General features: G+C 41.0%; 1 protein-coding gene across 2 annotated transcripts in view; it reads right to left on the bottom strand.

The window, feature by feature from the left end:
- runx3 (RUNX family transcription factor 3) overlaps nucleotides 1–6,508 on the bottom strand; it is a 154,827-nt gene extending 148,319 nt beyond the window's left edge. For both annotated transcript variants that reach the window (XM_072548353.1, XM_072548354.1), the window contains exons 1-2: nucleotides 6,475–6,508; nucleotides 6,130–6,260 (exon numbers count right to left, since the gene is read on the bottom strand). In XM_072548353.1, the coding sequence (XP_072404454.1) occupies nucleotides 6,130–6,187 (58 nt within the window). In that variant the 5' untranslated portion in view covers nucleotides 6,188–6,260; nucleotides 6,475–6,508. The remainder of the gene's footprint in view (nucleotides 1–6,129; nucleotides 6,261–6,474) is intronic.
- Between the last annotated feature and the right edge of the window lie 8,145 nt (nucleotides 6,509–14,653).

Raw genomic sequence — 14,653 nt, 5'->3', positions numbered from 1 at the left:
AGAATGCCAGTGGAGTTATTGTTATGGAAGCATTCATTTTCTTTGTTCTTTCTCTTAGCAAATTTATTTTCTCTTGTGAAGATGAAATTGACTCCTTACTATGAGATATACCAACTCAACAAAGACTTGGTTTCAGCCATATGCATTTTCCCACATCTATTGCTCAGTTGCTCATTAAATAAAACTGCTAAAGCATGCAAACTAGGAAGATCCCAGTATTGATATTTGAGTTAGTTAATGCTGAGTTAGTTGGTCTCAGTCCTATCCAACTAACTACATTGAATAAATTTGTTGATGCATGGAGCGATCCCATGAGCCATTCTTTGAAAACATTGTTATGTAGAGAAACATAGTAGTCACTAGAACTCAACTGTTCTTGGAAAACAATTGTCTGAAAATGAATTATGAAAGCAAATGTGGTTAGATAGTTCAGTCATGAGGAATCAGTCATGTTGATGAATCCTTAGGGTAGAAAATAATCTCTGGGGACCAAGTTGATGTGATGTGCAAATCCTACGTCTAAACATATGTGTGCTGTTAAGAAGTGAAATCCCATGCCCCATTAGCATTTAACAGATGGGCTACCAATGCTATTACATCCCTGTCAATGCTACTTGCACTTCTCATTTGGCAACTTGCCCAATTGCAGCTCTGAGAATGAAGTGCCCTACATTATTGAAAAGCAGTCTGTATCCAAGGGACTTTGACTACTGAACTCCATATTCTGTTGTGGACATTTCAGACTTGCCTGAAATAGCTGGCATGAGGGGCCTCAGATTCTCAGTTTTTACATCTGGTGGGTGTAGTCAATCAGTGGTTGGAGATGATTGTTTTATTTGAGGTTAGAAAGATGGGAAGAGGAAAATCTCCAGATAGGTGACAAGACAAAGTGGAAGACTACTGCATATGGCACATTGTTATAATGCCACAAGTCCAATAACCTCAAATGGTGACCTTGAAGCAAAGGTATCTGGTAGTTTTTAGGTGAATCGCATTTTTATTACTTGCTCCCTGAGAGTGAGCTTAAATTCCTCCCCTCCCCAATCTAATTCCCTACGTTGCCATTTTCATTTTGCTCATTATTCCAAAGCTTCTACTACTTTTCCTGGTGATTCCAAGGGATCAGGGCAATCTTATGAAGGTTGTAGATGTTAATTGTGAATTTCAAAAGCTTGAGACTCTGCATTGCAGAATTCTTCCTAATGGTCAAAACTGAGGAACTCTGCTGAACAAAATTGATGGTATTTAGAGCATTGATGGATGCTTTAAAAATTAATTCATGGGATGTAGGTTGCACTGGGTTGGCCAACATTTATTGTTTGTCCTAATAGCTTATGAAATGAATGGTATGCTAGGCTGTTTCAGAGGGAATCTAAGAGTCAACCACATTGCTCTGTGTCTGGAGTCACATATAGGCCATACTGGGTATGATGACAGATTTCCTTCCCTGAAGGACATTTGCAAAACAGATGGTACTTATAATATTTAACAATGGTTAAATAGTTGCTATTAGACTAGCTATTACTTCCAGATTGTCCTTGAATTCAAATTTCATCTGTCATAGTGGGATTCAAATTCATTTTCTCAGAGAATGTAGTCTGGCACTCTGGACTATTGGTACAGTCACGTTGCTACTCCGCCTCACCTCCCCGACTCCAAATATAGCACACATTAGATTTTGAGTCTAGGCTCCTGACAGAAGGCATGATGCAGGAGAAGGCCTATCGCTCTCTCCTACTCATCCACTCAACTACCACTATCCCCTAACAACCAGACTAGTGCTTAATGTTCTGGATGAAACATTGGGAGTGTTGAGTTCTGGTTCAGGATGAAACCACTGTGAGGAAGCCAGGCACAGACCTGCATTATGTACCTGTTGTCATGTATTAAAGGAATGCAGTCAAAATAGATATACAGAGCATGTAAGGTGGTGTAGATGCAGCCCTGTGCTCAGGGACAGCCTATAATCATGGCATAACACCTCACCATCCCATTTTGCTTTGCTAACTCCATCTGAAAGGATAGGATATTGTTTCTCCTGGAGTGGAGAATATCAGGGATACCCCTGAGTCAACAGTGCACAGAATGTTGGCTGACACCACCCATAGCAGCTTGAAATTACCACGTGGCAGAGAAATTCAGAGCCACAGTGACAGTGACAGCCACAAGCAGTGCTGTCCATACCCTGGTTTGGGACTTGAGCTTGTGTTGCAACAGGTGACTTATCTCCGTGACCACTACCTTTGTGGACAAATACTCAGTTCATCAGTGAGGTTGACATATGATGTTTGGTTCATGGAAACCTCCAGCCTCCTGCAGCCGGACATCCTTCTCCCTCTTCATACAGCAAATACAGCTCTGCAGATTATTTCTTGTTGGTGCTGTTGTTCCTCATCTAGCAGCCTTAAGGGGGGAACCCAGCACAACACCAGGACAACAGCAATTGTGAAGAGTTATGATTGTAATAATAACGCGTGCCTTCATAAAGTAGATTGAATATGTGTTAAAGTTCCACCAAGTCAGCTAAAATCCTTCCAGCCTAAGATGACTGAACTAGGGACTTACCTTAACAGAGAGGACGATCCATTTAAATAATGGTTGTGAAGGCTGCATCCTGACTGCACCTTCCATGAATAACTAGGCAGGCTTAAGAACTAAAATGTCATGCAGTAGTTGGCCATGACTATGCTGTCCTAATTTGCATGTTCAAGACTGCAAGACTCTGCATTGCAGGATTACTGGATTAGTGGTGCTGGAAGAGCACAGCAGTTCAGGCAGCATCCAACGAGCAGCGAAATCGACGTTTCGGGCAAAAGTTCCTGATGAAGGGCTTTTGCCCGAAACGTCGATTTCGCTGCTCGTTGGATGCTGCCTGAACTGCTGTGCTCTTCCAGCACCACTAATCCAGTATTTGCTTTCCAGCATCTGCAGTCATTGTTTTTAACTCTTGCAGGATTACTCGCAAGTGGTTGACACTGTGATACCTAATCAAGCTTTGATTTGGAGGTGCCGGTGTTGTAATTTTGTATACCTAATCTAACTTCGCTTTGGGTCCTAAATCATTACAGGACACGACATGAAATGTTATAATTGGCTTTCAGCAAGTAATTGGGATAGTGTCAAACAATTTGTGTCCATACGACCCACATTACAAATTATTCTCAGCAAAAACAAAAACAAATTAAATTATAAAGTAAATATAAACTATTATCATGTGTTCATATCTACAGTCAAAAAAAGGGATGTGTAGTCTGATTTTGTGCCTGTCCTCTACAACTGTACCTTCAAAAGGATTATCTCCATTCTAAAGATATTTTATCTTTTAATGTATACATCCACAATAAATGTTAAGTACTCTTTTCAAAAGGAATATTTTTCCCAGGTCTCTAATTGCTCAACAGCTGTGTAGAAAATTCCAAGTGTTTAGTAAATTGTAGCCTTTTGCCAATTGGAATTAAATGAATGTTCTAGGACCTTCCCCAATGCTCACATCTGGATCATAGGAAAAGTCGGAGGTTTTAAAATGATTGTACTTTTTTTTCTTAAATAGTCTGTAACTTATTTTGGCAAAGTATTGCCTTTAATTAAGAACACTGGGCCTGCAGACCACATTTAGAGTTTGACTTTCCTTCAAGTGAAGCAGACTGCCCCCTCCTTCTTTAAATGCTTACGTCCAAGATGTTTATGAGCTGTTCTGTGATATTTAGTTACAATTTGTGCTGAGCTGCACAAAAGTGTTTGAAAAATTGTCATCTTAGTCTTTGTCAACTTTCCGATGCCAAGCCATTTCATAGAAGCTCATTTTACATCATTTTGTGGAAGAATTGACCGGCAGCCTTTGAATGGAATAGAACAGAAGAATCTGCAACTCTGTTGTGCATACAGTAGAAGCTTCTCCATGGGAACACCCTGTTAGTGGGCAGAAGTCTTATTTTAACTGAATGTTCCTGTTAACAGGGTGCCCATAAGTTGGCGAGCACTGCAGTGTTACTTGTGGAGACAGAGTAATATGGAGACAGCAGGTATCTGGAAGTTAGTCAGAAGTAGTGGAATGAGCTATTGGTAACTAAACTCTTGTAAATCCCACATGTCCGTTGAATTCTCTTTAAATCTGGAATGCTATTTAATTAAGTCTTTGCTTTTCGTGATTCTCATGCTCAACATAATGAACTGAAGTACTTTTTCAGAAAATGTAATTTGCATCAGAACTGAACAAAACGCAATCAAGTTCGTGACATTTTGAATTTAGTGTAAATTTTTGCGAACCTTAAATTAATTTTCTCCATTTCCCTTTCTGGATTTTACCAGTAATGCCACCATTAGAATACTTCCTCCTTGACCAGGGTTTTTGGGTGATTGAGGTAACAGAATCTTCACAGTTACTGACAACCAACCTTGACATTGGCTTATCCTTGTAATTCAAGCATAAAGCAGATTGCAAAAAGAAAGTAACGTTTTGTGAAACAAGTACTTTAGCATGCTTTTACACAATGATTATCAAGAGTGGTAGCTTTATAAGATATATACGGTAGTGAACTGAATATAACTTTAATTATACAAAAATCATAAAATGTCAGATACATCAATGGTGTGATGATGGCATCACCCTACCCTCTGTTCCTGTCTTTGATAGTCTATTTCTATTCTTTGTTTTCAAGTGGTTGCAATTTTGCTTTCATATTGCAGCAATGTTCAATAGTAAAATATGTTCGCCCTTTGACAAATGCATTCTCATACTCTATCAAAGGAAAAGAGTTAGAGGCTACAGTGATACACTGGGGAGAAATGGTTCAAATTAAGCTTGCAGAGCGAATTGCACCAATCAAAGTTATAATTGGCCTCTTGAGTAAAACAATTGCATGTTCTGAACCACAAGTTGAGAACAAAAGTTTAATTTTAAGAACCATGGCTTGAATGCATCTCTTTCACTGAGATCATAACTAGGTCTGTTCAGAGAAAACAGTGCTCGGGCTCTCGCTAAAGGTAACTGCCATACAACATAGGTGTCATTGCCAGAATCTCATCAGTAACACAAGGAACTGATAATAAGCTTCAACATTCCCAAACAGAAAGTTTAGTTAGAACATGGCTCACAGCTGAAAAGCAAGGAAGCTGAAATTGGTACCTGAGATTTTCAAATGAGCATGTAATATTTCCATTTAATGAATATAATGTTCATGTAATAATTTTTATTTGAATTGCTCTTGAATATCCAACTCTTAAGATGGGTTTTGCTGTTCAGTAAATGACAACCCCAAAAAAATTTCCCACATTAATCTGTAAGCCTATCAAAATTAGTAAGCTTGTAAATGTGCAATGGGAATAAAATGCACTTTGCAAAGTGCCTCACACTTACCATCTCTGAAATGTAAATGAATATTTGATTGTTTAGCAATTTAGCAATTTAAGTCTGGTTTTGGCATTCCTACTAATAGAGAAAGAAAATGTAGCCCAGCCAATTAGAGTGCTGAAGACAGGGCTTCAGACAAAGTTTGAAATGAGGAAGTCAATGGTACAATTTGAAGAAAAGTTGTAATTTAACACATTCAAACTAAAGCAATAATTAAGTTTTGCTTTCTGGTCATCGAGAGCAAAATTCAAGATATGGTTACAGCTAAAACATTCCATCTAAATCCCTGAAAAGAACATGCCTCCCTGATAGATTCGGGTCATGGGATGGGGGAGGTTTGGACAATGGTGAACCATTTTTGCAAATAAATAGCTTTAGACATATGGAAATGTTAGCTTTGAAAAAGTGATTAATCCTTGTGGTCAGTGCTGACTTCAAACTGCATCTGATGTGCTATAAGTTTATGACAAAGCAAAGAGTTGGAAAATAATGATTTGATCACTGTGCTGTTGGTCACATCTCCCACCCCTCTGTCTTGTGAAGCCACAAATCCACTCTTAAATGCCAAAGCTGGTGAAAACTTTAATTCACTGAGTCCAATACCAATGCGCTTAAGCATGTTGACTTGTTCCATTTCATTGTCGTATAGCTTGTAGCCAGTTATACATTGGAAAGCTGCACTGCACTGAACTTAATTGAACTAGTGATACATCTTCAAAAAGATTACTCTTAGACTGTGAGGTTTCCTGCCTTAAAAGACAAAAGAGACCTGTACTTACCCCGCAAGTAGGTCTGTGAATAGGTTGTAAATGAATCGAATATGCTGTTAGATGCCATGGTCCGTTGCAGATGATACTCTTGGTCCTTGTGGTTTTTTTCTTTTCCCTTTGTCACTCTTTAGAACGTTACACTGAAATAAGCAAGAGAAAGCAGAAAAATCCCAAAGGAAACTGAGTGTCTGTTTGTAACCAAGAGTCTGGGTTTATACTGCCACAGGAATGCTCAGCCACAAACTTTAGCAAGAGCTATATGCAGGAACTCGAAATAAAGAGCGATTATGAAGAAGCAGCAGCAGTAGAAGTCTGGCATCTCAATGAAGTCCCTCAATGGGGGGTAGCGCTTACCATAAATGTGCGGAGGTCCAGCTGAGAAGGGGTGGTGGGTGGCCTCTGCCTTAAAAAAAATAAACCCACTGAGGTTCAGGTGCAGTCTTGAGATGTAGGCTGCACCGCACTTGTGGTTCTGTGGTTCAAAGTGAGGCCCGAAAGAGTGTCGGCTCAACCAGACTTCTGTGCCTGAAGAATCTCCAGCTAGTCACTTGCTCATTGGAAAACTGTCTCACATGGTACATGAGGTCATCAAACCTCTTTGTAAGTATGTGGCCTTTGCTATTGGTTCAGAGCAGGAGATTGGTGACCCCGTGGTTGCACTACTCAAAATTGGTTAAATCACTGGGAATTTCTTGTGGCTAGCAAGTTGTGAGAGAAACGCCTGCATTAAATACTGTAGCTGCTGTGATAATATCAGATAATAATGATGCTCCGTTTTGATCTCATGCTTTTTTTTTCCTTTACTGGTTAGTTTCAGTCTGTGTGTGAGCTCTTCTGTCTTTGTGGCTGGCAATGTGTGTAGCACTCAACAGTCGTGGTTTCAGTCCAAACCCCCAGAAAGACAGTTGATGTTCTCAGAACTTAAGTTACTGATCCATATGTTTAAGTTCTATCAGCCCATGTGTTTTCTGACAATATAACACTATGTAACTGCAACATTTCTCAGCCATTTGTCATAGCTCTGTCTAGTTGAGGACGGGAGAGTGTGGGTGAGCAAGGTTACATTTAACTATTTGTTCTTAGATTGAATAATTACGAAATGTGAAAATGGCAGGTTAAGATTTAGTCTGCACCTAATATTTGAGCACAGCGATTATAGTTGTGCTCCCCCAAATGTCCCTAATCCATGCCCAGTGCTATTGAGGTGGGCATTAAGAAAATCTCATGTTATCTCCTCATTTGCCTGCACTTGACCTGCACTGCTATCTTACTGCATGTTCAACAGGGCACCTAACAGCAGGCAAGGTTTATTTTAGGTTAGGAGATAGTTCGACTCCAGCTCTTGAAAGCATTCTTTGCCTCTATAATAGGTGCTGAACTGACTGGAAGTGAGCTGCTGGTGACTGCTAGTTTTGCAATTGGAACCAGAGCAAGTGAAGTGGCGCAGTAGAGAGAACGTTCTGAGCTGAGTAAATGTGACACTAGAGGACAGTAATGGAAGCTAACTAGAGGAGACACAGTCCACAATCTGGATGGTTTGGTCTTGAGGCAAATAGGATTGTTAGGAAATTTTCCGGTTCACTGAAGTGGCTACATGTCCTGAGCGGTAGCCTTTTCATTCTGCAGCAGTGGCTAAATGATTGATTTGGGCCTGGCACCAACAAATGCAGATCAAAGATGGCCACAAGGGATGCTAAGTGCTAAGGCAGCTGTTTCTTTGGAGCTTCACTCCATTTATGTTGTTCACCATTACACCCACACTCAAGCACCCCTCATACATCATTCATACCAACTCAGGCCAAACATGCCCCTTCATCCGTCTTCAATAGTTTCCATTAGCCTTCATACCAACCATGTCCCACCACTCATCCCCAGGCACCTTTGTAGCTGCTATGCCAATTTATTCTAATACATTCCCCACCCATTCCAATAGAGCCTGGAAGAAACTATGCCAACACATGGCCTTCCAATCATCCCCAGTTGAAATGTGGAGCTTACTCAAGGGGCAGCTACTGTCTGTCCTTGATAAGTATGCACCTGTCAGGCAGGGAGGATGTTGTCAAGTGAGGGAGCCATGGTTTACTAAAGAAATTGAAGCTCTTGTCAAGAGAAAGAAGAAGGCTTATGTTAGGATGAGATGTGAAGGCTCAGTTAGGGCGCTTGAGAGTTACAAGTTAGCCAGGAAAGACCTAAAGATAGAGCTAAGAAGAGCCAGAAGGGGACAGGAGAAGTCATTGGCAGATAGGGTCAAGGAAAACCCTAAGGCTTTCTATAGGTATATCAGGAATGAAAGAATGACTAGAGTATGATTAGGGCCAATCAAGTAGAGTAATGGAAAGTTGTGCATGGAGCTAAAGGAGATAGGGGAAACACTAAATCAATATTTCTTGTCAGTTTCACACTGGAAAATTACAATGTTGTCAAGGACGATACTGAATTGATGGGATTGAGGTTCACAAGGAGGTAGTGTTAGCAATTCTGGAAAGTGTGAAAATAGATAAGTCCCCTGGGCAGGATGGGATTTATCCTAGGATTCTCTGGGAGGCCAGGAAGGAGACTGCAGAGCCTTTGGCTTTGATCTTTATGTTGACATTGTACATAGGAATAGTGCCAGAAGACTGAAAGATAGCAAATATGCAAGAAGGGGAGTAGAGACAACCCTGGCAATTATAGACCAGTGAGCCTTACTTTGATTTTGGGTAAAGTATTAGAAACGGTTATAAGATATAGGATTTATAATCATCTAGAAAGGAATAAGTTGATTAGGGATAGTCAACATGGTTTTGTGAATGGTAGGGTGTGCCTCACAAATCTTATTGAGTTCTTTGAAAAGGTGACCAAACAGATGGATGAGGGTAAAGTGTTTGATGTGATGTAAATAGATTTCAGTAAGGCGTTTGATAAGGTTCTCCATGGTAGGCTATTGCACAAACTACGGAGGCATGGGATTGAGAGTGACTTAATGGTTTGGATAAGAAATTGTCTAGCTGAAAGAAGACACGGGATGGGAAATGTTCATCCTGGAGTTCAGTTACTAGTGGTGTACCCCAAGGATCTATTTTGGGTCCACCGCTATTTGTCATTGTTATAAATGACCTGGCTGAGGGCTTAGAAGGATGGGTTAGTAAATTTGTGGATGCCACTAAGGTCGATAGATTTGTGGATAGTGTCCAAGGATGTTATAGGTTACAGAGGGACATAGATAAGCTGCAGAGCTGGGCTGAGAGGTGGCAAATGGAGTTTAATATGGAAAAGTATAAGGTGATTCACTTTGGAAGGAGCAACAGGAATAAAGAGTACTGGGCTAATGGTAAGATTCTTGGTAATGTAGATGAACAGAGAGATCTCGGTGTCCATGAACATAGATCCCTGAAAGTTGCCACCCAGGTTGATAGGGTTGTTAAGAAGGCATACAGTGTGTTAGCTTTTATTAGTTTCGGAGCCATGAGGTCATGCTGCAGCTGTACAAAACCCTGGTGCTGCCACATTTGGAGTATTGCATGCAGTTCTGGTCATCACATTATAGGAAGGATGTGGAATCTTTGGATAAGGTTCAAAGAAGATTTACTAGGATGTTGCCTGATGTGAAAAGAAAGTGTTACAAGGAAAAGCTGAGGGACTTGAGGCTGTTTTCGTTAGAGAGAAGAAGGTTGAGAGGTGACTTAAGTGAGACATATAGGGTAGTCAGAAGGTTAGATAGAGTGGACAGTGAAAGCGTTTTTCCTCAGATGGTGATGGCTAGCACAAGGCGACATAGCTCTAAATTGAGGGGTGATAGATATAGGAAAGATGTCAGGAGTCGATTCTTTACTCAGAAAGTAGTAGGGGCATGGAACGGCCTGCCTGAAACAGTAGTAGACTTGCCAACTTTAAGGGCATTTAAACAGATGAAAATGGAATAGTGTAGGTTAGATGGGCTTCAGATTGGTTTCTCAGGTCAGCACAACATCGAGGGCTGAAGGGCCTGTTGTGCTGTCATGTTCAATGTTCTATGTTCCTTTCAGCTCCTATGCCAACTTAGAGCCAAACATTGCACCCAACTCAACAGTATCCACTATGGGCAGACCTCTGGAGGCATTCTGATGAAGCAAAATAAAATTCCAAGTATTCATTATAGACTTCACCATTATAGACTGCACTTATTTTTGAAACTACACTCAATACGTTTAAGGCCCCTCATATGCCTAATCCCTTTGAAAATAATGTATTAATAACCACAAATCAAAAGCAGTTAATTCTTTAGTAATTGCTTAGAACTCGTAAGCAAAATATGAACTTCCAGCTCCACCTCACCTCCACCGTGATAATGGCAGATTGTGGTAAAATCAGGCAGTAATATTGTTATCCGAATGGCCCTAGGCATTTGTCAACAAACTGGAGCAATTGAATCTACAAGCACAGATCTTTTTCAACTTACAGGCACAGGCAGAAAAAGGCTAATGACCTGTCGTGGGTGCCCCTGGTCAGTGAAGCATCTTTGTGTGACATCTTATTTTCACTACATCCTCAATCTCTCACATTGCTCAATGCACAGCCCTGCCTTCATTCACCCATCAACAGCCCGTAGGAATCAGAACTCAGGTCTGTGATTCATGTACTCCACCTCATCCTGAAACTTCTCCACCCTCATTCTCTATGTAACCTCAGCTATTCAGCTCTAGAGGACACATTACCCAAACAGAATGTGACACACTCACTGAAATTCTTCCTGCTCTCTTACAGGACAAGGTGATAGAAAATGAAGGGTAGCAGAGAAAAAGCTTCAGGGAACAGATGTGTCGGAGTATGTGTCGGAGATCCTGCTTTGCATCATATGTCCAGCTGTGAGTGTACCCTTTGCACCCAGCATCGTGGGGAACACTGGTAATGATGATATACTACTGCATTATCCCCCTTGTCAATACCCACCTCATCCTTGTATGAAGGTTAAACTGCAGATGGTGCAACCATAGACCTCTTGCTCTCCCTTCTTCCCTCACTGCAGTGAGAACTAGCACTGATCTGCTGCTGTATTATGGGTATTTACCTTTAGGTTATTTGCACATGATGAGGCAATAGTTAGGATTACTGCCATAACATGAGAACTAGACTTGGGTAATGTAGTGCCGAATGATTCAGTAAATGTTTATTATAGCTCTTAATGTGTACAATTATCACAGTCACAGGTACTTCAGCGTCTGGACTAGTAGTAAGCTGATTAGCTATAAGCAGTGGCACACTTTCATCAGCCTGTCATGCTTCAACTGGCCCCAGATAAGATGGAGTCCCAGACTTTTATACCATCAGATTACATGTTGTGATTTTGTGATGTTATCATGAGCATGTCTCTTTAAGGTATACTGCTAGCTGCGTGACATAACCCCCTCTATACAATGAAAAAAAATTCTCAAACAAATATTCACGGCTGTACGTAAGCATTTGTTGTTGAATAGATAATTGTACAAACGTGCAAAAACAAAATGAACAAGATTATCAATTAAACTTTAATGTTTCGGAGGTCTGAGAACACATCCTGATCTGTGATCCTATACCCATTTGGAGAGGTACATGTTGTTCTTGTTTGCTCTTGGTTCACAACTTGATTGCGGTCACTCAGCATCACCACACAATCACAATTGGATTTGTCTTCTGCATTCTCCGTGCATGATTAGTGCATCATACATTGGGCTGAACTGACTTCTGTTCCTCTGTAATGTAACACCATGACCAGTTGCATCATGAGTTTGTATAATCTGGGTTGGTTGCATTTTTTTGCTGATATCCAAGTTTTTTTATCCAACTATATTTTTGTCTTGTGCTGTCTGGTTAGTACATACTTGTGGTAGATCTTTATCTGCTTGCTGGTCGCATAATCCGTTGTCTTTGAAGAGGAATGTCCTGTGTCTCAGAATGGCTTAACAATTGATTCATGACTCCTCAGATACTGAAGCAGTCCGTGCTCAAATGCAACAAGATCTGGACAATATCCAGGCTTGGGCTGACAAGTGGCAAGTAACATTCGCGCCACACAAATGCTAGACAATAATCATCACCAATAAGGGACACCCTAACCACCGCCTCTTGACAATCAATGGTATTACCATCATTGAATCCCCTACTGTCAACATTCTTGGGATTACTATTGACCAGAAGCTCAACTGGACTCACCACATAAACACAATGGCTACAAGAGCAGGTCAGAGACAAGGGATACTGCGGCGCATAACTCACCTCCTGATACCCCAAAGTGCATCCACCATCTACAAGTCACAAGTTGGGAGTGTGATGGAATACTTCCCATTTGCCTGGATGGATGCAGCTCCAAAAACACTCAAGAAGTTTGGCACCATCCAGGACAAAGCAACCTACTAGATTGGCATCACATCTACAAACATTCAATCCTTCCACCCTCGGCGCTTAGTAGCAGCAGTGTGTACAATCTACAAGATGCACTGCAGAAATTTACTAAAGATCCTTAGGCAGCATCTTACAAACCCAAGACCACTTCCATTGAGAAGAACAAGGGCAACAGGTACTTGGGAATACCACCACCTGCAAGTTCCCCTCCACACAACTCACCACCCTGACTTGGAAATAAACTGCTATTCCTTCACAGTTGTTGAGTCAAAATCCTGGAATTCCCTCCCTACCAGTCTAGTGGGTCAATCCACAGCAAGTGAACTGCAGCAATTCAAGAAGGCAGCTCACCACCACCTTCTCAAGGCAAATATCGGTGGGCTATCAATGCTGGCCAGCCAGCAACGCCCAAGTCCCACAAATGAATAAATATATACAATTGATTGCTGGGCAAGGTTTTTGCACTTGGCTTGTGAGGATAAGTTGTGCTGTGTGTAGTAATCTCCTCTCCATTGGTAGTGCATCAGTGATAAAGTGTGAAAATTTTGTATTGTTATTTGACTCTTGACGATCTTTGAGTTGATATATACCACATGTTCATCTAGGCTATTTGAGTGTTGATAGTGGGGTGACAATGTGTTATAGGTCATCCTCACTTAGTACAGATGTCTTGAAATAGCTTGCTCGTAAATCATTTTCCATTGGGAGATATTACTTTTTCAGGTACAGCAAAGAAACCAAATATAGCACTCATAATGACAGGGATGGTTGCACTCATTGTTTTGCTAAGTCATCAAACCATCAGGAGAAATAATCTGTCACAGGGTTGTAATATTCCCCGTGCACTGTGAATAGACCAGTTGCAATTTTCAGTCAAAGAGTGGATGGAACACTGTGGATGTCAAGACTTCCTCCATTGCTGGGGTTAATACATTTGGCATGTCTCACTAGCAACACAAGTCATTGAAAATCCTGACTCATTCCTGGCCAGTACATGTGCTAGCTGTCTCACGTATTCAATACTGATATGTCTGTAGTCCAATCTGGGCATGATATCTTTGTGTAGCACATTGAATACTGGGGCTTGTTTGTCCTTGAAATTCATCTTCGAGTCATAAAGATGTCCAGCACGGAAACAAACCCTTCAGTCCAACTTATTCATGCCAACCAGATATCCCAAACCAATCTAGTCCCACCTGCCAACACCTGGCCCATATCCCTCCAAATCTATCCTATTCATCTACCCATCTAAATGTCTTTTAAGTGTTGCAATTGTACTAGCCTCCACCACTTCCTCGGGCAGCTCATTCCACCTTCTGCGTGAAAAATTTGCTCCTTAGATCTTTTTTATATCTTATCCCTCTCACCCTAAACCTATGCCCTCTGGTTCTGGACTCCCCCACCCCAGGGAAAAGACCTTGTCTGTTTACTCTATCCATGCTCCTCATGATTTTATAAACATATATAAGGTCATCCCTCAGCCTCTGACGCTCCAGGGAAAACAGCCCCAGCATATTCAACCTCTCCCGATAGATCAAATCCTCCAACCCTGGCATCATCCTTGTAAATCTTTTCTGAACCATTTCAAGATTCACAACATCGTTTCAATAGGAAGGAGAGCAGAATTGCATGCAATATTCTAACAGTGGCCTAACCAATGTCTTGTACAGCCGCAACATGACCTCCTAACTCCTGTCCTCGATACTCTGACCAATAAAGGAAAGCATACCAAACGCCTTCTTCACTATCCTATATACCTGCAACTCTACTTTTAAGGAGCTATGAACCTGCTCTCCAAGGTCTCTTTGTTCAGCAACACTCCGTAGGATCTTGCCATTAAGTGTATAAGTCCAGCTAAGACTTGCTTTCCCAAAATGCAGCACCTCTCTTTTATCTAAATTAAACTCCATCTGTCAATCCTCAGCCCATTGGCCCATCTGATCAAGATCCCGTTGTAATCTGAGGTAACCTTCTTTGTTTTCCACCGCATCTCTAATTTTGGTGACATCTGAAAACTTACTAACTGTACCTCTTAAGCTCACATCCAAATCATTTATGTAAATGATTTATATCTTCACCTTCAGCAGTTGCTAACTGCAACTGGTTCAGGCCAAAGTGTAGACAGACACACTTTGAGAATGTCTTCAACTTCATTGTATAGAACATCAACATATAGATCAGAAGAAATATCTTGGTC

Source organism: Chiloscyllium punctatum, chromosome 27 (genome assembly GCF_047496795.1).
Source record: "Chiloscyllium punctatum isolate Juve2018m chromosome 27, sChiPun1.3, whole genome shotgun sequence".
Classification (NCBI taxonomy): Eukaryota; Metazoa; Chordata; class Chondrichthyes; order Orectolobiformes; family Hemiscylliidae; genus Chiloscyllium; species Chiloscyllium punctatum.
This window is presented reverse-complemented; position numbering and strand designations above follow the sequence as displayed.